Raw genomic sequence first — 24,495 nt, forward strand, 5'->3', positions numbered from 1 at the left:
CCTAACCAAAAAGGCTTAAATCCCTAATGCATGCATAAAAATCCAAAGTTCTCATAGATGTGAGAAAACTTTACTCCCGTTGGATTGAAAGTTTCCTCACGTGTACTTCACCTAATCTTTTATGCAAACAATAACTTTCAATAATCATCCACCAATCATATCACAACCTCACCACAACCAAAATTTACCAAATTTTGTGTAACATTGATAGGTTTTTTCGTGCTGAGGGAATATGCTCAAAGGATGTGCCTAAAACCCTTGAATATAATAACTTCGTAGATGTAAGGTTGAGACCCTTAGGAAAATGATGAATGTTTTGTGTTCAAGTGGATAAGCGCAGATGCGCAAATAAAAATAGAAAGTGCAGGGGAAACAAGGGAAGTAGGCGCTAAGTTCTAGAAGAAAGGAGATGAGCGGTGATATTTTTCTGTAAGGAATTGAGGCGGCAACTGGGATCAAGAAGGATAATTGAGTTTATTTTCTGGAGATTCTCCAAGTTGAGGTGGGACTCTCCGTGTGGATCTTCGACAAGACACGGGAGAGGGTAGAGAGTGTCTGTAGTGGAGAGTGTGACTCCTGCAAATTGGTTTGTTTTGTTGTAGGCTGGAGCTGTTGAAGGTTTGAAACCAAGAAGACAGTGCAGTGAGAAGGATTTTTTTATCAAAGCATAGGGTGACAGAGAACAAAGAGTTTGCTAGGTGGAGTGTCCCCTAGGCTCTCTAAGAAGCTTATCTGTTAGAGACTTGATCCAGCTCGATTTCTTCTCAAACTGAAGCTGTTTGAAGGTAAAGCTTTGGAGAGATGTCACCGAGGTCTACTTGCGAGTGACCCATGAGTTTTCTATGTTCCCTTCTTATGTTCATGCCCATGTCTCAGAGCTGTTGAGACACTCTTCTGTTTTTTGTTTATTTGAAGCAAACAAAGGGTTTGGGTATTATCTTTGGTCTTGAAGATTTTGTTGTGATGTGAATGTGATTTTGATTGAGATTATGGAGATGAAGCTTCTGTGGGTGAGTCTGATGGCTAGTGAAGTGTTTTTAAGTTAGTGCTATCAGCATCTATAGGGAAGGTGAGAGTTAGTTCTGTGTTAGTTGTGCATCAGAATGATCAGTTGTTTGTGTAGATTGCTTGGTTTGGTGTGTCTCGGTTGAAAGGAAGTGCTTGTGGGTTAGAGCTGACAGTTTGCAGTCAAGAGTCATAAGGTTTTCTGTTCTGATAGTGTTTCTATGGCAGTTGTGAGTCAGTGGTTGTGAGCTCAATGTCCACAAGTTTGGATCTTTGTTTGGTTTGAGTGTTTGGAGGGTATAGAAGTACTAGCTAAGGTAGAGAGGAGAGAGAGATTGCATCAACTAAGTCAATTGTGCAAGACTTGAGAGGACAATCATTTTTGAAGCAATTGTGAGTCACTTGTAGACAACAGGGTGCCTGTAACGTGATATCCCTTCAAGTTAAAAGATGCCTAAGGACCTGTGTGTGAGGGAGGAAACCCGAAGGAAGCTTCTATCTCAGTTGAGGCTTCTGAGTTAACCAATTCTATGTCAGATTGCTGAGGCAGAATTCAATTTAGTCCAATCACGGAGAGGTCAGAAGAGGGTGAACAAAGGGTCCAAGGAGGTCCTGGGGTTGTGGCTATATGGTTAGCTGATGCTAGAGGGACAATAAAGGACTCTGGAGAATAGATTTCTAACTGGGGAAAAGTGGAGGATTTCGAAGGTAGAATCAGACAGGTCTGTGTCAGCTGACAGTCATTTTGGTCAGCTGAATGTCAGCTATGGTCAGGAGAGGCTTATATGTGGATGGTCAGAGGTGCTGGAGGTCTGCACTGACCTGAGAGGACAGATGAAACACTCAGTTGGATTAGATAGGGAGGTTGGTAGGGGGTTAAGGTGTCCCATTGAATCAGCTAAGGATGAGGAGACATCAGTTGGGTGTACTAGTGCCTTGATCTGGTATTTTTGCTGGGTTGTGGTGTTGGTGGTAGTTTCCTCTTCACATTATTGTGCTTTGGACGGGCTATAGAGGCAAGTTCTCCCATACACATCATTGTTTTGGTGCCCCCACCGAGGAGGGATTTGAAGCACCCTTAAGGTTGTTTTGCAGGTCTGAGAGTTGTCAGAAGAGTAGATGGCAGCCATAATGATGTACCTGGTGCTCCATGGACATGTTGGAGAGGATCCTGAGCAATTTTTTCTAGAGGGAATGGAGTTGGCAGCATTCATCTTTGGGAAGGACAGAGATCAGGATAATCTAACATTGTTGTCAATGTTGTTGAAGGGATATGCCAAAAGGTGGTTTCAGACAAGGAGAGCTCAGCTCAATCAAGGTCAGGCATATGAGGATATCAAAGTTGCCTTGGTACAACATTATAAATAGGGGGAATCCCGAGATGCTCTATGGCAGGAAATCCAAAAGTTAAATTATAATATGTCTGATATGTTTTAAAGATTTGTGGAACATTTTGAAGACTTGTGGGGCAGATAGGATACTTCCTTGGGAACAAAGCACCCACTGGTTTTAAGAAGGATATGTTTATTCAGTCCCTACATACAAATCTAAAGGAGAAGGTGGAGATGAAGAGACCTAGAAGCTTTGAAGAGGCCCTAAGGATAGCCAGAGAGAAGGAGCGAAAGTGATAGCGTTGGCTCTGAAGCAGAGGGAAGCTGAGGCTAAAGAAAGGCCACTTGTGCTTGGGAAAAGAAGCACCAAAAGGGATGACTGCTCCAATAGTCTCATTGAGGCAAGGTATACCTACGAGGAGGATGGGTGGTTATAGCTTTCCAATGCTATTTAGAACTGAAGACATACAAGATGTCAAGAGAGAAGAGATGTCAAATCAGCAAGAGCCAGAAGAGAGACAGCCAAGGAAAGCACTACGTGGAGTCGATACTTTTGATTTTTTTGGTGTGAATCATGGTAGAAGCCATGTGCAGGTTGTGGATACATGTGTGAGTGTTGTGGCAGAGGATGCAATGGCAATGGACCAGTATGTTTGTGATGTTGAAGAGAGTGCAAGTTGTATATCTACGAACCAGGACTTGGAGATTATAGAATCCGACAAAGTAGAAGAAGATTGCTCGGTTGTTGGTGAGTCCACTATGATACGGCAAGAGATCCCTGGTAAGAGATCCCTTGTTGGTGAGTCCACTATGATACGGCAAGAGATCCCTGGTAAGCTGGGAGGCGTCACAGGACCGTGAGATGAGGATTGTTTTATCAGAGGATGCAAGTGTGGAGACTGCATGCTTGTTTGGTGAAGTGATGAAGTATAAGGAAGAGAATTTATCGAAGTTGCCTTTCCCTGATGATGATATGATACAGATGATATGAAGATGTTGACATGGTTCAATTGTCAGGTGCGCTTGAATATATGTATAGTGGTGTGGATGAGATGAGGATGCCTTGTGGGATGACGCTTTGGAGGGTGTTTTTGATTTGTTTGAAGAGTCTATAGATTAACGATGCGATGAGCAGGTGGATGTCCAGGTGAATCCTAGAGTGTGTGTTAATGACGAGGAGTTGTTGGATGCCATGACTAGGTTGTGGAATGAGGAGGCTAAGGATGCCAATGAATAGTTGCACCAAGTTGCTGACTTGGGTTGTTTGGAAGATAGTGCTCAGGATGTTGTTGGGGTGTTTTTTTTATAATGATGAGGATCCTTTTGTGGAGTGGAATAAAGACCTAATGGAGGCACATAAAGTTGAAGGGAGTTCTAAATTTTATGGTAAGTCAATGATGTCAATGGATGGAGGCATTGAGGAGAGGGATGACAGGAGGAGTGTTTACATGATGCGATATTTGATAAAGGCAAGGTAAGAGGGTTGTTTCCAGACTGCATGCAGGTCGTCTTTGATCCAAAGGGGTGGTTCGATGCAGCTAGATGGTTTCGGAGAAGGGTGATGTACTCATTTCATACAAGCGGAGGATTAATCAAAAGGAATTTGAGCTAGCTATAGGGTTTGTAATAGGTTTTGCCAAATAAGTGGTTGAGCATTAATGCTCCAACCAAGGGGGGTTCTACAAACTATGATAGGTTTTTTCATGCTCAGGGAATATGCTCAAAGGATGTGATCTCAAACCCCCGAAAATAATAAGTTCGTACATGTATGGTTGAGACCCTTAGGAAAGAGATGAACGTTGTGTGGCCAAGTGGACAAGCGCAAATGCGCAAATCAAAATAGAAAGTGCATGGGCAACAATGAAAGCGAGCGCCAAGTTCTGGAAGACAGGAGACAAGCGGTGATATTTTTCAGGAGAACGAATTGAGGCGACAACGAGGATCAAGAAGGATAATTGAGTTTATTTTTTGGAGATTCTCCAAGTTGAAGTGGGACTCTATGTGGATCTTCGACAAGAGACAGGAGAGTGCAGAAAGTGTTTCTTGTGGAGAGTGACTCATGCAGATTGGTTTGTTTTGTTGCAGGCTAGAGTTGTTGAAGGTTTGCAGACAAGAAGGCAGTGCAGTGAGAAGGTTTGTTTGGATCGGAGCAGAGAGTGAGCTAGAGAATAGAGAGTTGGCTAGGTGGAGTGTCCCCTAGGCACTCTAAGAAGCGTCTATTAGAGACTTGATGGAGCTCAATTTCTTCTCAGCTGAAGCTGTTTGAAGGTGAAACTTTCGAGAGATGTCTACTTGCGAGTGACCCATGAGTTTCGTGTGTTCCCTTCTTATGTTTATGCAAATGTCTCAGGGCTGTTGAGACACTATTCTGTTTTTTGTTTATCTGAAGCAGACAGAGGGTTTGGGTATTATCTTTGGTCTTGAAGATTTTGTTGTGATGTGTGTGTGGTTTTGATTGAGATTATGGAGATGAAGCTTATGTGGGTGTGAGTCTGGCTGACTGGTGAAGTGTTTCTGAGTCAATGATGACTGTCAGCATCTATTGAAAAGGTACAAAGTCAGTTATGTATCAGTTGTGCATCAAAATGGTAAGCTATTTGTGTAGACTGCTTGGTTTGGTGTGTCTCAGCTGAAGGGAAGTGTTTGTGCTTATCGTAAGGTTTTGTGTTTCAATAATGTTTCTATGGCAGTTGTGAGTCAGTGGTTGTGAGCTCAATGTCCACAAGTTTGGATCTTTGTTTGGTTTGAGTGCTAGCTGATGTAGAGAAGAGAGAGCTTGCATCAACTGAGTCAGTTGTGCAAGACTTGAGAGGAGAGTCATTTCGAAAGCAGTTGTGTGTTAGTTGTAGTCAACAGGGTGCCTATAATGTGATATCTCTTCAAGTTAAGAACTGCTTGAGGGCCTGTATGTGTCAAAGGACACCCAAAGGAAGCTTCTATCTCAGTTGAGGCTTCTGAGTCAACCAATTCAGTGTTAGATTCCCGAGGCCAAATTCAATATAGTCCAGTCAAAGAGAGCTCAGAAGAGGGTGAGCAAAGGGTCCAAGGAGGTCCTGGGATTGTGGCTATATAGTTAGCTGATGCTAGAGGGGATGTTTGGTTTGAGTGTTCGGAGGGTATAGAAGTGCTACAGAAGAGAAGAGAAGAGAGAAGAGAGCTTGCATCAACTGAGTCACTTGTGCAAGACTTGAGAGGAGAGTCATTTCAGAAGCAGCTGTGTGTTAGTTGTAGTCAACAGGGTGCCTATAATGTGACATCTCTTCAAGTTAAGAATTACCTATAGCTAATTAGCTGATGTAGAGAAGAGAGAGCTTGCATCAACTCAGTCACTTGTGCAAGACTTGAGAGGAGAGTCATTTCAGAAGCAGTTGTGTGTTAGTTGTAGTCAACAGGGTGCCTACAATGTGATATCTCTTCAAGTTAAGAATTGCCTTAGGGCCTGTATGTGTCAAAGGACACCCAAAGGAAGCTTCTATCTCAGTTGAGGCTTCTGAGTCAACCAATTTAGTGTTAGATTGCTGAGGCCGAATTCAATATAGTCTAGTCAGAGAGAGTTCAGAAGAGGGTGAGCAAAGGGTCCAAGGAGATCCTGGGATTGTGGCTATAAAGTTAGCTGATGCTAGAGGGGATAATAAAGGAGTCTGGAGGAAAGTTTTCTGACTGGGGACAAGTGGACGATTTTGGAGGTAGAACTAGACATGTCTGTGCCATAGCTGAGAGTGATTTTGGTCAAAGGTGTTGGAGGTCTATGTGCTGACTTGAGAGGAGAGCTAAAGCAGTCAATGGATTAGATAGGGAGGTTGGGAGGGTGTTGAGGTGTCCCATTGAGTCAGCTGGGGATTAAGGGACGTCGGTCGGGTGTAATTGTGCCTTGATTTGGTGTTCTTCCTGGGTTGTGGTGTTAGTGGTAGTTTCGTCCTCACGATGGTGTGCTTCGAACGGGCTATAGAGGCAGGTTCTCCTAGACACATCAACTTGTTAATTCAAGATATGCTAAAATTTTCACTGAGAGAACCTTATGTATTCAAAACCATGTCAAAAATTCAACTGAACCAAACAAGTGGCATATGATACCTGTGTAAAAAAATACTTGTTCACACTGAGAGAATATCCTCTTGTTGAGAGAACATTTTAACCCATCTAATATTTCTCACGTCCATATATATGAACCCACCATAGAAGGATACGTTTAGTGGCATCTTGCTCGATGCAATAGTTATTAGGAGAAGAAGGTCAATAGAGGAGTGTTCATTGGTCTCATTAAAATATGATTCCTAGGGGGAGTGTTGAAAAGAGAATACTATATAGTATGTTTTCAATGTGGATTAAAGTTTGAGGGGAAGTGTTGAGAAAGCAAACTCAAATGAATGCAGCTTCCATCATAGCATAGTCACATTGTTAGCTAGCATCTAGCTCTACTACTACTGAGCATTCTCTTAGTGCTATATGCAATGGTCAATTAGCAACCATAATGCTGGTTATGTTGGTAGCATAACTATTAACAATGCTAGAATCAAGATAAGGTCATAAGCCACATGGCAAGACTGAGTGATTCTAAAAGAGAATCATGGAGATAAAATTGAATCTAGATGCTTTATGTAGGGATGCATAAAGATGTACTTGCAAACATTCTATTGTTAGAACACATAACAACACATTAGTCAAGAATGGCTTAAGCCTATCTTGTGTTTGTATATGATCCACACTAACTTCCTTATCTCATTATGCCATTTTCAATAGAATATTTTGCTCATTCTATTGATTAATTTAGTTGCATATTTGTATCAATAGCCTACTCCTCTTGAAAATACAACTTATGTGTTTACATAAACAACAAGATTTTCCACACAAGACAAGAAACTTAGAGCAAGAAACATATTCATGCCCCACAACCCAAGGACAAGGTGTCCCGTAGAAAAACACCTTTCTACCCTTGAGTGTGGTCCATCAACTCGTTTTTCTATGCTTCCTATTTGGCATGGTGCCAAGTCTACATGAGTGATCTCCTAACCATCACTTACCTATGGCTAACTTTAGATATTAGGTACTTTGAGAGTCCATGGATACTCAACTTCTTAAGGAGCTTAACAAAATAGGGTAGCCCATTACTACTACTCATACATAAGCAATAACAAGGATGGAGCATTGATTTCCAACACCATCATCATGAATACAGTTATTATTGTAACCACCTCATTATTCACATTTTTTTAAAAGTTCTGCAATATGGTATTTTGACTAGTCAAATAAACACGAATTTAATTCTCAAATGTGTTTTTTGAGTTTGTAATGAAGACTAGATAGCTTCAAGAATTAAGATTTTTGCCATGGAATTATTTTCATGGGGAGCTGATTTCCTTCATCTATAGCTTATCTACCATGTCCTGATTAGTCTCAACATGGTACAAATTTATTGATACATAGTTACCATAAAATTGATACCACTACAGAAAAACGAAAACTTGCACTTCTGAAACTACTTCCCAAGAGTAGGTTCCTAGACTTTGATGGATTTTCCATGTTTAAAATAATACTTCTATCCTAGATCATATATGAATTTAAGTATCAACCATCAAATGAAATAGTAAATGTAAAAACTTACCATAGATCAGAGAATTAAATAATCTAGCAAAGAAACAAGAAAACGTATTAAAGCTATATTCTAACCAACAATTTTCTTACCAAAAAGTTGAACTACCCATGTACTATATTCTAACCAACACTTTGAAACTAAATGCTAACCAATAGTGTGATGCAAATGGTCCTGCACTTGCCGTGCATAAAACTCACTCTATGCGATGTCCTAATCACAAAAGCAAACCAAAAACCACACAAAACAAGACCCACACATCTCCACGTGTAATTTTGCAACTCCAAAATGAAATGACAAGCAAAATAAACAAGCCTAAGCCTATGATATTTTCATGGATGCTAATAGAGTTGAGGCATTGATATCCAAGAATAAGGTATGGATACCTAAGGCCAAAGCTAGCAACAAGGAGGAGTTAAAAAAGACCTAATGTTGCAACACATGATGGTCCTTGGTGGGGATCATCATACTATGGGGGTTCTAGGCACATGATTAGTTGTAAGGATTTGTATTCCTCCCTCAAGCATGTGTGACATGACATCGTGGTGGCAGTGGGCAATGATGCAAAGTGCCCAATAAAAGGTTCAATTATTATTTCACTTATGTCTAATGAAGGTTGTACAAAAACTCAGATATAAAGAGAAACATCATCTGTGTCTCAGCATCACAAACTGTGGCGACAAGAATGGTGCAATCATTCTTGATGGAGATGATAAGTTCATTACAAGGAGCAAGAACAACTTGCATTTATACTCCTAGAAGATCCCCAACAATGAACTTACAATGTAAGACTTCCCTCCTAATGCTAGCCTTCCATATTGATTGAATTTGACATACCAAAAACATTGATCATAGGTTCCAAGTGGAGACACCTCATATGCACCGATGCACCAAAGTCAATAATGCTATTTAATAACACACCAACAAATCCATTCCCAACTTACAAGCTAAACAATGACCATTTTATGGGTGCATTTTAGTTTGTTTTGCAAAGGCTGCAATGAGAGTTCTCTTAAACAATTTGGCTTTCCCAAGGCAGCTGAAATCAAAAAAGGAAGAGCTTTCACGATTTGGCCTTCATAAACTTGGTGAAAACTGAAAAGGAGGATGTTTCGTTTTTTCTGTTCATCTTAAAAAAGTGTTTCATTAAATTACTTTTGCACTGCCCTTCTTTTCAGTTTTACAAGCTCTACTTGCCCTGCCTTGTTTTCCATATTCTTGTATGTTTTTAAGCTTGCTTAGATTGAAACTATTTCAATCCCTGCTTTTTAATCGGTCGTGGGTACATTTGGATGCTCTACTAGGTTTCATGTGTCCCTCACCACTAACTTGCAAAAGATGGAGCTTGGCCACGTGCGTGTGGGATAAAGTAAGCTAAACTTCGTTGTTCGCCTCAATATAGCTGTCAAAGCTCTGTTCCAGTGATGCAAACCATTGTGCGATAGAGGACAAAACATAGAGAAAAATAAGCACTCTCTGCACATAGATGATGCCAATGCCTTCACATATTTTTCAAGCCTAATAACATTTCTTTTGGAAAAAGACTTAAACCATGCAACACTCTAGCCTTGCCAAGTGCACACAGTTGAATTGAGCCAGAATACATCCGTTCCAGCATTGTTAATACTGCTTTAAAACTGTCCTTCTTTGCAGGGCATGCTTCTTTGTTTTTTTCTTGAGATTGTGCAGTTGCTGCAACACTTACAGAATTGATAGCTGCATCACTGGGGCCTATCAATAAGAGACGCATGAACGCCATGACTCCTCTTATTCAGTGTCTCCAAACATGATCCCTGTATCCCACATAGGATGTTTATGCTATTGATGGCATAAAAATCAGAAAGCATTAACTATTTAAGTGTCTCAGTCTTGTCAATTCATGGTTACTCAAGCTCACCCAATCAGCATGGCTCTCACCCTACTAACCATGGCTAGTAGTTGATAAAATTATCACGAAGACCCACTTGGCATTCTTGTTTTCCATTCTTTGACAGCTGCATACACCAAGAGAAATAGTGTGTAGGCTTACTCATAGCCTTAAGCACATCGTGTCCTGGATATGCCTGTCAAGCGGGGTGTCTACTCTCTGTAGCTGGGCAAGTTAATGTCCTTCGGAACGTACTTGCAAGCACTTGCCTAGTATTAAGCGGTCATGTGAACCTGACCCTCCTGAGAAGCATTGCACGGGTGTGGGTAAAAATTATTAGGAAATGCGTACAATTTCACGCACCTCAAGGGTCAAAATAAACCCGCAAAAGAGCTTTAGCATACAGGTTCTTAATGTCTGTTGCACAATGCATCCACACAATATAGAACTTCCCCCAAAACTATCACCTGTTCTCTTTGCTATATGTGTTAGAGGGGCAAGCTCTTGAGAGCGCAATATTTTTTTGCCTGACCAATGCTTTGGAAGGCTTTAGGCCAATGTGGCTACTAGGAGCAGAGCTCAGAGTAGTAGAGTTCCTACCCCGTCCAGTCTTCAATACAACTTCACACGTGTTCCTATTACCAACTGCAGAATTTACATTCAGAGCTGATAGTAGGGCCCTGCTGTGTCCTTGTACTTCAGAAACAGAGCCTTTCGACTCTTGCCTTTTCAAGGCTGTGCTTCTCAAAGGTAGGGACACCGTATGCGCTGTGTTCACATTCGATGATATTTCCGCCGCCTCCGTTTTCCACTACAAGCCCATCCATAAGTTAATATCCATCTTAACAGGAAGTCACGGCAAGCACCCAGGTTTTGTATGAAACAGAGAAACCCTTAAAGGACCACAAAAGTTGAAGGCCACTTTCAAAACAATGCTGAGATTTTACACCATGTATCCACCCATACCTGTAAACCCACTGGATGAAAATCCACATGCTCCTTGTCATTTGAAATTATACTGCATTTTTGAGTATGTTCTATGCCATTCCTTGCGATGTTGTATGGTGCAAACTGCCATCATCCACAACGCAGAACTAAGAAAGAGAACTAAGTCGTATAGTACTACACGGTGTACCATCTACATCCCATCTGCATCTACAGATATCCCTATTAGGAACTCAAAGCCAGCACTCAAAAACCAGCACACCATTGCTTACATGTAGCTGCAAGTCCATAAGTTCTCCATTTGCTTGCTTACTACTTCTTTGATCCATTATATGGCCTTCAACATTAGCAGCATCAGTCACGGCACAGCTCTGTTTTAGAGCTTCATTATGTGCTGGAGCAGACACACTGTGATACGTCACACATATAACCTTAAATCTAATTATTACATGACAATACTGGTAATTATTTCAATTGGCAATCCCCACACCTTGCATTGGGCATCTCCCTCTTCGAAGTCTCAGCAGTGATCAGCTCTATCTTTTCTAACTTCTCATGCAACGCTTTTAGGCGATCTATCTCCTCGTGCACATCCTTCAACTCATCTCGGGCCTCCAGCAGCCTTCCATGGAACACCTCTGCCTTCGCAGTGACTGCGTCAAGGCTTACTTGGAACTTCAGAATTTGGGTCTTTAATTGCCATATTTCCTGAAGAATAACATAATACTGAAATTAATGGAGATTCCAATAAATTCATCCCGCTATAAATCAAGTCCAGTAGGCAAATAAAGAAAAAATTAGGCCATGCCTTCATGAATGGAGCACCCTTCAGTGCCTAGCATCAGCTTCTAAATAGCACTTCAAGCATGTATAAAACATGAACACGTATCTAAATTTCCAAGTGGTGAGGTCAAAAGGAAAAGCCAAGTCTCTAATTACATGGAAATATTCGTTGTGCAGGGTTGTATGGAATGAAATGGAGCACTCAAACCTATCAAAGACAACATTGATGCAAGAGACATGCAGAGTACCTTTCTCACAGCAACACACACACACCCCCTCCCCCCCCCCCCGGCAGCACTAACCTCCTCCTCCTAAGACTGTGCCCCCAGCTGCCCTTCAGCTGCAAACGCATTCTGCTCAGCCCCCCTCCCCGAACTTCTTCTGCTGCCCTCCTGCCCATCTGCTCGCCTGCCCACCCATCTGCCTCCTGCCTGTCCGCCGCCTTCCGCCTCGTCCTCCTCCTTTCCACCCGCCCCCTTTCCTCCTTTCTGCCCACCCCCCTTCGCCCTCCTCTCCCGCCCCTTTCGCCTCTTCTCTGCTACCTCTAATTTTCCCCCCAGCCCTCTTTCTCTTTCCCCCTTCATCCACCGCCCTTCTGCCAGCCCCCTTCCTCCTTTTCGCCCACCCGCGCTTTCCCATCCCTCAACCCCTTGTTCTCTTGTGATATCCTCCCCCACCCCTTTTCAGGTTTCAGCACTAGGGTTGCAATTCATTCAGCAGGTTGTTCACCCCCTCACGAGAAATCCATGCATGGAAGCCGCTGTCATCCCTGCCACCCTCACCTATACTCTGAAGCGAACCCTCCAACTTTTGGCATCGACAGTCTTCATTGGTTTGCAAGCTCGTGGGGAGCCACCCAGCACCCAATCAGATTCGGGATTTCCTCCAGGCAGGCCTCATTGGCAAGCCCGGCAAAATCACAGATATTAATTTTCTTGGGCATGGTTGTATTCAAGTCGAGTTTGACTCTCCCGCAACTGCCAGGGGGCTCCCATTGCAATACGCACAGCTCAATCCTGTCCCAAGTTGCTCAAGTCCGAAGTCAAAACCACTTCTTTACCATCAGAATTATCTCATGGAATGTGCAAGGTCCAGGGATGCTTCCCACCCGCCGAGTAGGAAGCACCTTGTTAAGAATCAACTCCACCTTGCCATTACAGGTGGACCTATGGATGTGTAGCTCTTCAAGGAGCACAAATTGGATATGCTTCAATGTGGTAAAACTGGTAAGATCCTTTCTGGACACACTTGGTCTTGTGCACAGGGGACCAAAGGTGAGGTATATGCATCTTAGTGTCAGCATCACTTTTGCTTCATGTTATTGGCCATGGTGTTATCATACTTGCTAGAGTACAGTGGATTATGGTTTTGCAGGAAGGACAAAAGTTGTGAACCTTGAATATCTATATGGGGAGTGTAAGCCCAACGGGGCGTGCAGTGACAAACTCAACCATGTGTCCAAGAGATAAAGATATAGAGAGAGAGGGGAGAGAGAGAAGGGAATAGGGATCTTGCACAATACACCACACTAAGCGGGGAACAAACCCCGGCCCCTTTCACGAATTTAATCAGGAACAATCCACGGGCACGCTAGCCAGGATCAACACAATCAATGAATACTAAACAAACAAATATGCCAATGTAGGATATCCAAGTCGATGTCGAGGTCATTGTCGAGGCACAAGATCTCTGCTGCCGAGCACACCATGAGGATGACCCACAAGAAACTCTCACCGGGCTAGTACTAAATCCAATATCCAGATCCAAATCCAATGAATCCAAGTCCAAGTTCATATCCAAGTCCAACTCTTATATCCAAGCCCAAGTCTACGTCCAAATCCAGATCCGAATCTAAGTCCAAAAATCACTCACTCATCCCACAAGTAAACTCCACAACTCCTATAGCCATGTCGATGAAGGAAACCATGGAAAATCTTTCTTTGGCAAGAATACTGTTTTAAAACCTGTTTTAATGATTTTCGGGAGATAAAAACCTCCAAAAATATATATTTCTTACGATTTTTGGAGCAATTTTAGAATTTCTGAAATTTTTAGGATTTTTGAAATTTTCTGCCCATATTGCTCCGCACATTCCCATACAATTTCGTGCAGTCATGCGGACATGTGATGCCATGGCACTACAGCCGATGGAAGCGCTCTGAAATCAGCACAGCAGCAAATGAAAAACTCCATGATTTGGTTCATAGATGATGATGGAGGAGATGATCTCCATGCTTCAACGAAGATGGCAATGCAATGAACAGGTTCTTCTTCAACTTGATGCTCAAGAGAGGCTCGTGCTTCTTTTATACTTGGGAAAGCCTTGCTTTTCGCCACAAAGTGATGCTTTTGCTTTGCTTTTACCTTTTACTTTGCTTTTGGTCTTTTTAATAGTAGGCATATTCACATCCAAAGTAAACATTCTTCCATTTCTGTTACCCTTTGAAACCAAGCGATACTGAATTTTGAAGTCTTCCACAAAACATCCTTGAGGATTAAACCTCACTTGTAGACCCTACTCAACCATCTGTCCAACCGAAACCAGGTTCCATGTAATATTTGGAACATCGAGTACATCTGCCAAGTACTTCATTTTGTCATCCTACATAGACAATGGCACTTTACAAACATGTAAAATGGGATGCGCAGTATCATCACATGTTTCTACATAGCCTGGTTTTTCCATTTTCTGCATGTCTCTAAACCACTCAGCATGATTGGTCATGTGGTTAGAGGCGCCAAAATCCACATACCATGTATCTTGAGATCCTAACACATCTCCTGTTATGGAACTCAGCATGTGCTGCATCACAAACAACTGCTCACTTCTATCATCACCTCCATGTTTACTAGATAATGCATAGTTGCCTTGCTGCAACTTTTCACTCTTAATGTCATTAAGCTTTTTAGAGTAGTCCTTTGCCATGTGCCCTAGTTTACCACAATAATAGCACTCTCTGCTATTTACATTCTGATTTCTTTGCCAACCACGTCAGCCTCTTTGGCTCTCCGTGCCTCTAGACTGGCTTCTTCCACCTATGAATGATTGTTGCTATGAATCATGGGACTGTTGTTATCCAGAATTCTGATTTTCTTGTCGGTCGTCACCTTGGTCTTAACCACGACCTCTACCTCTGTCTCTACCTGAAGTAGAGTAAAAGGCCTATTCGGATGTGTTCTTGCTTTGTGAAGAAAAGTTCTCACCTAGTTTTTTTATCAGCATAGATACCAAATCCTGAAAGTTGAAAATATTCTCCCTAACTGCAAAGGAGGTCTTGAATGGCTTATACTCTTTGCCAAGCCCATTCAAACAAACACTCAATAAATCATCATCTTTCACCGATACATTGATGGACCCAAGGGATTCAACAATGCCCTTGATCTTTAAAGCATACTCATTAATGGACATGCTTTTCTTTTCCACAGTATGCAGCTCTTGCTTTAGCTGCAATTTCCTTGTCTTTGTGTTGGTCTGAAACATCTGCACTTGATTCTGCCACACAACTGCTAGAGTGTTGGCATCCTATGTGTATCCTATAATCGTATCTATGACATTAATTGAAAGTCAATACATGAGTTTCCTTGCACCTTGATTCTAATCCTTGAATGCCTTTATGGTTGTTTAAGTGGCATTCTCTTCAGACAACTCAGGAGACTCCTCATTGTCTCCTTCGACATAGTCCCAAAATCCTTCACCCATAAGAAAATTGGTCATTCTAAACTTCAAAGCATGGAAGTTGTTCTTGTCCATCTTTTCACTGACAATCTGATTGATTCCGTCAAACATATTTTCCTGCAGTAATCAAAAATCTGCAACAAATAATTTCTGTATGCAACCTGTAACATAGCAATATCTTCTCTGACTACTACATCGGTACTCCAGCACAACTTGTAGGTCACTAGATTTGACCAAAGTACATGTATATATACCCAATGTCAACAATAGAGAAAGTACTCTCTTCTCAAACAATCAAGAGAAGAACTACTCATGAAACTGCTCTTAGTGAGTAGTTTCATTGTATCTGACTCCCATCTGTTTACGCTCACCAGACTAGCAATGTTAGCTTTTACTAAACACTTTGCATGCCATCATTAACAAAGACCAGAGTGTTCCTCAAAGACCAATTTTTACCCAAAACCCAACGGAACCATGTACATTGCAGCCCAAAAATGCACCCCCCCCCCCATTTAGAGAGCTGTGTCCAAAAGGATCTTAATGCCGGGCAATCCTAAAAGGCATGCTTGAAATCCTCGATGGCTGCTTTGCATCTTGGGCATATCCCTAAGGCCATATTTCTGATCATCAACTTACAACCTAACGGAAGAGCCCCAACCATGATTCTCCACCCCAAAAAAAAAATTTACAATAAATAATAAAAAAATAAAAAAGAGATACTCTCCTATACAACATACAAAATGGTCGGTCTATAGTATAAGCCCGACTATATGCAGTGGTGCTATAACTATGCCATAACTCTAGTACTCCAAAGTGGCTATCACACAACCTGTCATCCACTTGGCAACATATCGAGCATAATCTCACCAACCATGCCAACGGCATAGCTACGAAAGCTGTCACCTAGGCAGATCATCAATGTCCGCCATAGCACTAGTTGAGCTCAATATCTCAACACCATAATCCTTCCAATGTTGTCTAAGAGTAGGGACTCTCTAGATTTATCCTTGAACCAAGTGTCTGTCGTTCTACACAATGTAACTAAAGGAAAGCATTCTTTTCATGGGGTTAAAAGCATCCCTCCACGAATCGAGTTGCGCCCATCGCCTAGCCCTCAGCTTCCTTGTCTGTGCGCCGCTTGTCCCCTTGCACCGCCCATTCACAACCCTCCCTAGTCCACAGCTTCCCTGCCTGTACGTCGCTCGCCGCACTAAACCGCTTGTGCACAACCCTCATTCCCTCTTCTTCAGCCATGCGCACTACACTCCTCCCCCCCCCCCCCCCCCTTCCTTGCATGTGCCATCAGTTTTGGCCTACAGGGGGGCATAGTGAGCGCTTTCGGATCTCGTGCTATCTAAGAAAGTCTCTGCACTGTAGTGCATGGTGACAAGATGGCTCATCATCAGTGCTCCATCGTACAGCAATAGGATCCTTTTAGGATTTGGTGTTGTTGTATGTCGTGACCCCATTGTAATCCACGGTCTAGGATATGTCAAGCTTCACGCACGAGCTACGTAGGTCATTCCTCAACCTTGGAGTGTCAATCAGTCACTCAAGTCCCTTAACCCACTTGAAGAGAATCATTCATGCATGTAGAGTCACTAGAAGCCTTAGGGTTTGCATCAGATCATGGTTAAATTTGCATATCATTCATCCCATATGCACATAGACCATTGCAAAAGCCTTAGAATATTATTCAGCATTTTTAGCATATTTATAAGCATTATTTCAGCATTATAAACATTACTTCAGCATTTATCACCTTGAGCAAGTCATGTAGCATAATATGCTACACTTGGCCAGATTTACAACCAGCCGACCACCCACATGCTCATATAAATAGCCATCGTTTGCATCATTCTTAGCATCTCATCATTCAAGCACAATCGATTCAGCATTCAGCCTATTTGAACATCATCGCTTGAGCATTCATCATAAAAACGCACTATCCAGAATTCAGCCAAGGAAGGAGGTGCTTCAATCCTTCCGTTTTCAGCCTTCATGCAGTTTTCAGCATTTAACCATCACATCGTTTGCTCCAGCCATCACGGTAAAGGTAAACGCAGCATGTTCATTCATTCATAGTGCATATACTCAGCCTAGAACAGTCCCAAAGCAAATCATCTCTCAGCCTCAGTTTGCATCCTTCCTCCATTCCTTTGGAACAGTGCATTGGCATTGAGATTGCTCATCATTGGTGCTTCTACAGCTGGGTACAGTTCAGCCCGACTCTTGGTCTTTCAAAGGTCTAGTGTTTGAGTCCAAAGTCAGTCATACATTCATTCTCTTCAAAGAGAATAAAGCAAATACTCCTAGCAATAGGAGGGGGCCCTTCAGTGGGTAATTTGGGACCCAATAAGGTGTGCAGATCTCTCTCTCTCTCTCTCTCACCTCTTGAATTGTGAAGTGATAAAGTGGATTGCTAAAGACTCGTGAAATTCAAGATAAAGAAGTCGGTGTGAGACTCTGTGTGACAGGATCCTTCGTCTACGCAGAATTCCATTGCATGTTACATTGGTATCAAATTCAGGTTGTCCACACACACCGCATCCTAGCATACTTTGCTCCAGCACGACCACCGACTTCAGTAACATGTCTACAGAGGAGAGTAAACATCAACAAGAAGATGTCTCCCTCGAAGGAGAAGATACTCTACAGATACCATGTCACGTGCACACCAGTCAGGTGTACAGTGACATGGCATCATCATATGGCATCATTAGCATCATAGATATTATCAGGCATTTAATCAGCATTTTACAGGCATTTTTAGGCATTTATGAGGCAGCCGACTGGTTATATTAGGTATTTTATGGGGATATGTACTGGCCAACTGCAGTCCACCTGGCCGACCAGCATCCTCTCACCAATATATATACATTCAGCACCTCATCCATTCAATCATCAGGGACTCAGCAGTGAAGCGCATCCTCCTCAGGATCAGTTGGCGTTTCAGCATATCAGCATCAGCCCTCATCATCAGTAGCAGATAAGGTAACGCATCATCATCTCAGCAGCATCATCAGTTAACGCATCATCCCCAGCAGTTGTAGTCAGCAAACGCATCATCCTCCGCATCATATTCAGCAAACGCAGCAGCATACAGTCCAGAATCAGCCATTCAGGTCTGTGTTTTCATCATTCATCAGCATTCAGCCTCTGTTCCCAAAGCTCCCTTCAGCGTTTCCTTCCCAGGAGACAAGGGAAAGAGTGGACAGCAGTTCAGCCCGCATTTACAGCATATAGGCAGCATATTCAGCATTACAGATCCATTTGGATCATCATTGTAACATCATTCATTCATCTAATATAGCTGCATTGCATTGACACATATCTGTTTGTCTCTTAAACATCATTAAGTGCAGTTAAGTGTAGACTAAGGTTGTGATTACTACGGTCTTAACTTCTCACATGTCACATTGGTATCAGAGCGTTACAAGGTAACCAGCCTTAGAGCATGTTCAGTTCATCAGTCATACAGTCAGTCATCATTTTTATCGCTTCCGCACAGTTAAACCCAGTTCTCAAAATTTTGCAAGCCACCCTTAGGGATTTTCCCTTAGGTCTGCATCAGTAGCCCATCCATCTGCATTCTTGCACAGCATATAGGGTTGCACATGGTTTGTATAGCAGTCATCTTAGCAGCACTCAGTCTTGCATACATGTTACCCATGAACTCTCAGGGAAGAATGACATCCATCATCAAAGGAGCACATAAGGTTTGGCTTCAACTGGCAGCAGCAGGGGGTTTCTCTTCCACAGAAGACGGAAGTTTGCTCCAACATCGCCTCAGGAGGTTCAGAGCTTCAGGTACGACGGAGATGGTAGGTGAAAGGTTTCCAGGAACAGGTCAGGGGTGACTCAGGTATTTGCCATTCAGTTCCCGCAGTACATAGCATCTTGGCTCAAGGATTTCACTCCTGCAGACGGCCTCAGTCCCAGCAGAAGACAGAAGGGGGCAGTGGTTCGGAGGAGAAGGATCGCAGAAGAGTCGAAGGTTGCCAGGTTTATCACCCAGCAACAGTTTAGCAGCGGGGAATGTCACGTGCACACCAGTCAGGTGTACAGTGACATGGCATCATCATATGGCATCATTAGCATCATAGATATTATCAGGCATTTAATCAGCATTTTACAGGCATTTTTAGGCATTTATGAGGCAGCCGACTGGTTATATTAGGTATTTTATGGGGATATGTACTGGCCGACTGCAGTCCACCTGGCGACCAGCATCCTCTCACCAATATATATACATTCAGCACCTCATCCATTCAATCATCAGGGACTCAGCAGTGAAGCACATCCTCCTCAGGATCAGTTGGCGTTTCAGCATATCAGCATCAGCCCTCATCATCGGTAGCAGATAAGGTAACGCATCATCATCTCAGCAGCATCATCAGTTAACGCATCATCCCCAGCAGTTGTAGTCAGCAAACGCATCATCCTCCGCATCATATTCAGCAAACGCAGCAGCATACAGTCCAGAATCAGCCATTCAGGTCTGCGTTTTCATCATTCATCAGCATTCAGCCTCTGTTCCCAAAGCTCCCTTCAGCGTTTCCTTCCCAGGAGACAAGGGAAAGAGTGGACAGCAGTTCAGCCCGCATTTACAGCATATAGGCAGCATATTCAGCATTACAGATCCATTTGGATTATCATTGTAACATCATTCATTCATCTAATATAGCTGCATTGCATTGACACATATCTGTTTGTCTCTTAAACATCATTACGTGCAGTTAAGTGTAGACTAAGGTTGTGATTACTACGCTCTTAACTTCTCACATGTCACATACCATAGCTCTACTCCGAGCATAGAACCAGCTTCTCATGGAGCATCTCCAACTCTTGGAAGCAACAATAGCAAAACCGACTCCACCAGCTACCCCCGACTTTATCTCCCTCTTCTTTCAGATGGAGCAGCGAAGACGAGAGGATGAGGCCAAATGGCGGGAAGAAAAATCTGAAGCAGAAGCAACAAAACAATAAGACAAAATAGACAGGCAGGACTATGAGGAAGCCCAACGCAGGCTTGAAGAAGACCGGCATCACCCTAAACTCGCCGCTCGAGAGCACCAATGAGAGCTCGATCGAGAGCAAATATTACTCAAATACCAACGGGAAAAAGAGGCCATGCATCTGAAATTTCAGCACACCCTCTCTTCGGTTTCCCCACCCATAGGTGCCACCATTCAGAATCCCACGACATCAACAACCGTCATCCGAAGTCAACCGAATTTTAGTAGGTATGATAGTAAGTGTGATCATTTAGTTGTCAATCAATTTATTCATCAGTTTAATGCATATTTTCTTTTGGCAAAGCTAACAGATCCTGAAGATAGAGTCCACACAGCAGCTTCCCACCTCACGGGTGAGGCAATGACTTGGTGGAAGCATTACTCTAGTATCCAAACATTCCAGATCACAGGTGTCATAGCTTTTCCTTGGGATACCTTTGTCCATGACCTAAAGACCAAATTTTGACCAACTTGGCAGATGAGTTCTATGGACTCAAACAGAACGGGTCACCTATGCTTTAGTTTTCCAGTAAGGTTATCACTTTAGCATAGCAGTTAGGGTTATCTGAGCAGGCCAAGATGGATCAATTCATTCGTAGATTAGATCCTAACATCCAGTTCACAGTTCGTAACTTCGAACCCAGCACAAATGACAGGGCTTTGACTCTTGCTCAAAATGAAGAAATGAGGATGAACGGAGCCAAGCCAAAACAATTATAGTCTAGTACCAAACCCCAACGGAGGAATGGTACTCCGTCTTCTAAAGACGCTAAGACAGACAACAATTCTAGCTCTAGTTCAAGGGGTAAAGAATCCAAGCCTAAGAAAACCCCTGAGGAAAAGGCTAAAACAAGCATCACTAGAGGCTATCTTCCTCTGGAGGAGCAAAGGAAGTATCAGTCTCAGAAAACCGATGTTTCTACTATCATACCACTCGGCATGGTAAGAAGGATTGTCAGAAATGGCAAGCAGAGCAAGCCTCCAAAGAGCCTTCTGCCACAGTATCTACCGCTCCTCCAGAACCGCCTGCTATCACCACTGCGATTCAGCTCTTACCTTCTATGCATCCCATGCTCTCTGTGGTGCTTGATGCTAAGCAAGAGGATGAGGCTACAACCACACAGAAAAGCGTAATCCAAGCTTATGTCTCTACCAAGGGCCGTCAGTTTGTAGTCTTGTTTGACATGGGGAGTTCTGAGGACGCCATCTCTCCCCAGTTGGCTACCAACATGAGTTGTACCTTAGTGTCCTGTCATTTAGGGGTAAACGGGTTTACACCTGGTCTCCACACCCACGTATCTCAAAAGGCATAGCAGTTTCATTTTCAAGTTCAAAAGGCCTCATTCCAGCGAGATTTCATTTTCTCTTCTCTTTTGGGGTGTGACATGCTGTGAGGAATCTAGTGGTTTCGCCAGTATGAATCCATTTCCAATTGGAGGCAGGACACTTTTATTCTCTCTAAAGGTTTTTCTAAGCTTGTCTGGATTCGTGGGGATAGGAGCATTCTTGGCATTCCTATGATTTCTCATCTCCAAGCTCAACGAGCTATCCACAAGGGAGCGGCAGAAGCATTGATTTATATTCGTGCTCAAACATCTTCCATCTCATCGATAACAGCTATCTCATCTTCTTCTTCATTCCCTCAATTCGCAGATCTCCTTTCTCATTCAAACATTATGCTTAAGGATGATCTCCCATCCAGTCCCACCCTCTCGTCCTGAGGAACATCATATCGATTTGGTCCCTAGAAAGTACCTCCTGTAAAAATAAGATATGTATTATTTTTAAAAAAATTTACCATAGCTTCGTTGCTATTACTTATAATTCTTAATTTTTCCTAAAAGAGTAAAAGCTTGTAAATGAAAATATGATAGTAGTTCCTCTTTTATGCTTAAAATCAAACTATAAATTTAAATCATAATTTTAACCACCATAAAAATAAACATAACTATGATTATCCCACTAGATTGATCTAATTTCAACATTCCTCTTTTTCCAATTTGTTAGGATAATCCATTTCTCATTTAGAATGAATTAGAGTAATTTTTAACTACTCATAAATCATCTAAAAGAATTTACCATTATTTTAATATCACAAAATCATGAAAATATCATTTTCTTAATCTCTAGCTTTTCAAGCCTAGAGTTTAGCTTTGAATTAAGAGACTAATATTAAGATGCATCCTTTTCCAAGGGATTTAGCCATAAGATGGCTATTCTTTTAGAGAGAGAGAGAGATTTACTTAAAGAAAGCATTACAAATACGCATAAATATTAACTTTCTCTTAATTAAATATTAAGACTTTAAGAAAAAGCTTGATTTGAATTCAAACAATCATTTTGAAAGCTTCTCAAGCTTGAGAGGGGTTGAGAAGAAGAAAGTTATTGAGAAAATTGAAAAAAATCATAAAATTTGATTTTACCTCCAAGTCCTAACAAGTTTCCCTATCGTCTTTCCATGACTTTTAAGGGCAGGCTAAACAACAATCAATACTCTAACATTTGCACCCTACTCCGCATGGACACATTTTCACAGTCAACACAGACCACCAAGCACTTGAGTGGCTCCCGACGATGCCAAGTGCCCAATGGAGTGATCAGCACAACAGACAGGGTCAGCTCTTTCCCCAGTTTGGAGGAATGATCAAGTACATCCCTAGTTAGCATAACCTAGTAGAATATGCTCTTAGTAGAAAGACCAGCATCCGGACCATTTAGGAATCTACTATTCTCAAAATCTCTGGAAAAGACTTGGATAGCATGATCGATCCGCATGTCGATTCCACAGAGTTTGGTACTCAATACAGATTGGCCCTCAATTCTGAGCCTAGCCATTATTCAATTCACAAACGGCAAATGACGAGATGTCCACTTCAAGGAAGGGGATAGAGTCTATTTGCATATCATGAAACGGAGATTGAAACAAGTGAAAAAACGTTGTCCAAAGCTTTCTTTCCATAGTTTTGGACCTTTTCTTATGGTTAAACAGTTAATTGATATCTTCATGAAGTTAAAGTTGCCTAATAGTTCGACGATCCATGATGTTTTCCATGTTTCTTGACTAAAACCATATTTGGACCAGAAGTGTTTGATGTTTCAAATGAACAGCAGCCAGACGTGGTTGACGAACCAGAAGTCATTGAGACTAAGCAAATCCTTCTTTATCGTTGGAAGCATGGTTCCGGTCGAAGACTCTGTCAGTTCTACGCGATGTTCTGAGATCGAGGTACCCACGAAGCCGTTTGGCTAAACGAGAAGTTCTTTCAAGATTACCCCCAGTTATTGACAGACTACTTGGAAGCCATGAGCCTGCCGCCAAGCTAAGCAGGAGGGAATGTCACATGCACTCTGCACTCTAGTGCATGGTGACAAGATGGCTCATCCTCAGTGCTCCATTGTACAACAGTAGGACCCTTTTAGGATTTGATATTGTCGTATGCCGTGACCCCATTGTAATCCTCAGTCCAAGATATGTCATTCTTCAGGCACAAGCTGCGTAGGTCATTCCTCAGCCTTAGAGTGTCAGTCAGTCAGTCAATCAAGTCCCTTAACCCACTCGGAGAGAATCATTCATGCATGTACAGGCAGTAAAAGCCTTAGGGTTTGCATCAGATCAAGGTTGCATTTGCATATCATTCATCCCATATGCACATAGACCATTGCAGAAGCATTAGAATATTATTCAGCATTTTTAGCATATTTATAAGCATTATTCACATTATTTCAGCATTTATCACCTTGAGCAAGTCGTGTAGCATAATGTGCTACACTTAGCCAGCTTTACAACCAGCCGACCAGCCACATGCTCGTATAAATAGCCATCGTTTGCATCATTCTTAGCATTTCATCATTCAAGCACAAGCAATTCAGCATTCAGCCTATTGGAACATCATCGCTTGAGCATCTTGAGCATTCATCATCAAAATGCAGCATCCAGAATTCAGCCAAGGAAGAAGGCTCTTCATTCCTTGCGTTTTCAGCATTCATCACATCGTTTGCTCCAGCCATCACGGTGAAGGTAAACGCCGCATGTTCATTCATTCATAGTGCATACACTCAGCCTAGAACAGTCCTAATGCAGCTCATCTCTGAGTCTCAGTTTGCAGCCTTCCTCTATTCCCTTCGAAGAGTGCACTGGCATTGAGATTGGTCATCATTGGTGCTTCTACAGCCGTGTAGAGTTCAACCTGACTCTTCATCTTTCAAAGGTCGTGTTTGGCTTATCTATAGTCCAAATTCAGTCATACATTCATTCTCTTCAAAGTTGATAAATACTCCTA

At 42.3% G+C, this 24,495-nt stretch overlaps 1 protein-coding gene and 1 long non-coding RNA gene across 6 annotated transcripts in view; one reads left to right on the forward strand and one right to left on the reverse strand.

The window, feature by feature from the left end:
• Positions 1-209: 209 nt before the first annotated feature.
• Positions 210-891, forward strand: LOC147638593 (uncharacterized). The gene is made up of 2 exons (XR_015265533.1): positions 210-502; positions 603-891. It is a non-coding gene; the product is annotated as an uncharacterized LOC147638593 (long non-coding RNA).
• An 8,957-nt stretch (positions 892-9,848) lies between these two features.
• LOC147638594 (uncharacterized) overlaps positions 9,849-24,495 on the reverse strand; it is a 108,139-nt gene continuing 93,492 nt past the window's right edge. For 2 of the 5 annotated variants that reach the window (XM_086798511.1, XM_086798513.1), the window contains exons 33-36: positions 11,229-11,446; positions 11,011-11,146; positions 10,760-10,864; positions 9,849-10,604 (exon numbers count right to left, since the gene is read on the reverse strand). In XM_086798511.1, the coding sequence (XP_086654637.1) occupies positions 10,257-10,604; positions 10,760-10,864; positions 11,011-11,146; positions 11,229-11,446 (807 nt within the window). In that variant the 3' untranslated portion in view covers positions 9,849-10,256. Of the gene's footprint in view, positions 10,605-10,700; positions 10,865-11,010; positions 11,147-11,228; positions 11,447-24,495 lie in introns of those variants that run through there. The other 3 variants (XM_086798514.1, XM_086798515.1, XM_086798516.1) reach the window with 3 other exon arrangements.

This window comes from Cibotium barometz, chromosome 5 (assembly GCF_041138505.1).
Source record: "Cibotium barometz isolate CiBa-2024 chromosome 5, ASM4113850v1, whole genome shotgun sequence".
NCBI lineage: Eukaryota > Viridiplantae > Streptophyta > Polypodiopsida > Cyatheales > Cibotiaceae > Cibotium > Cibotium barometz.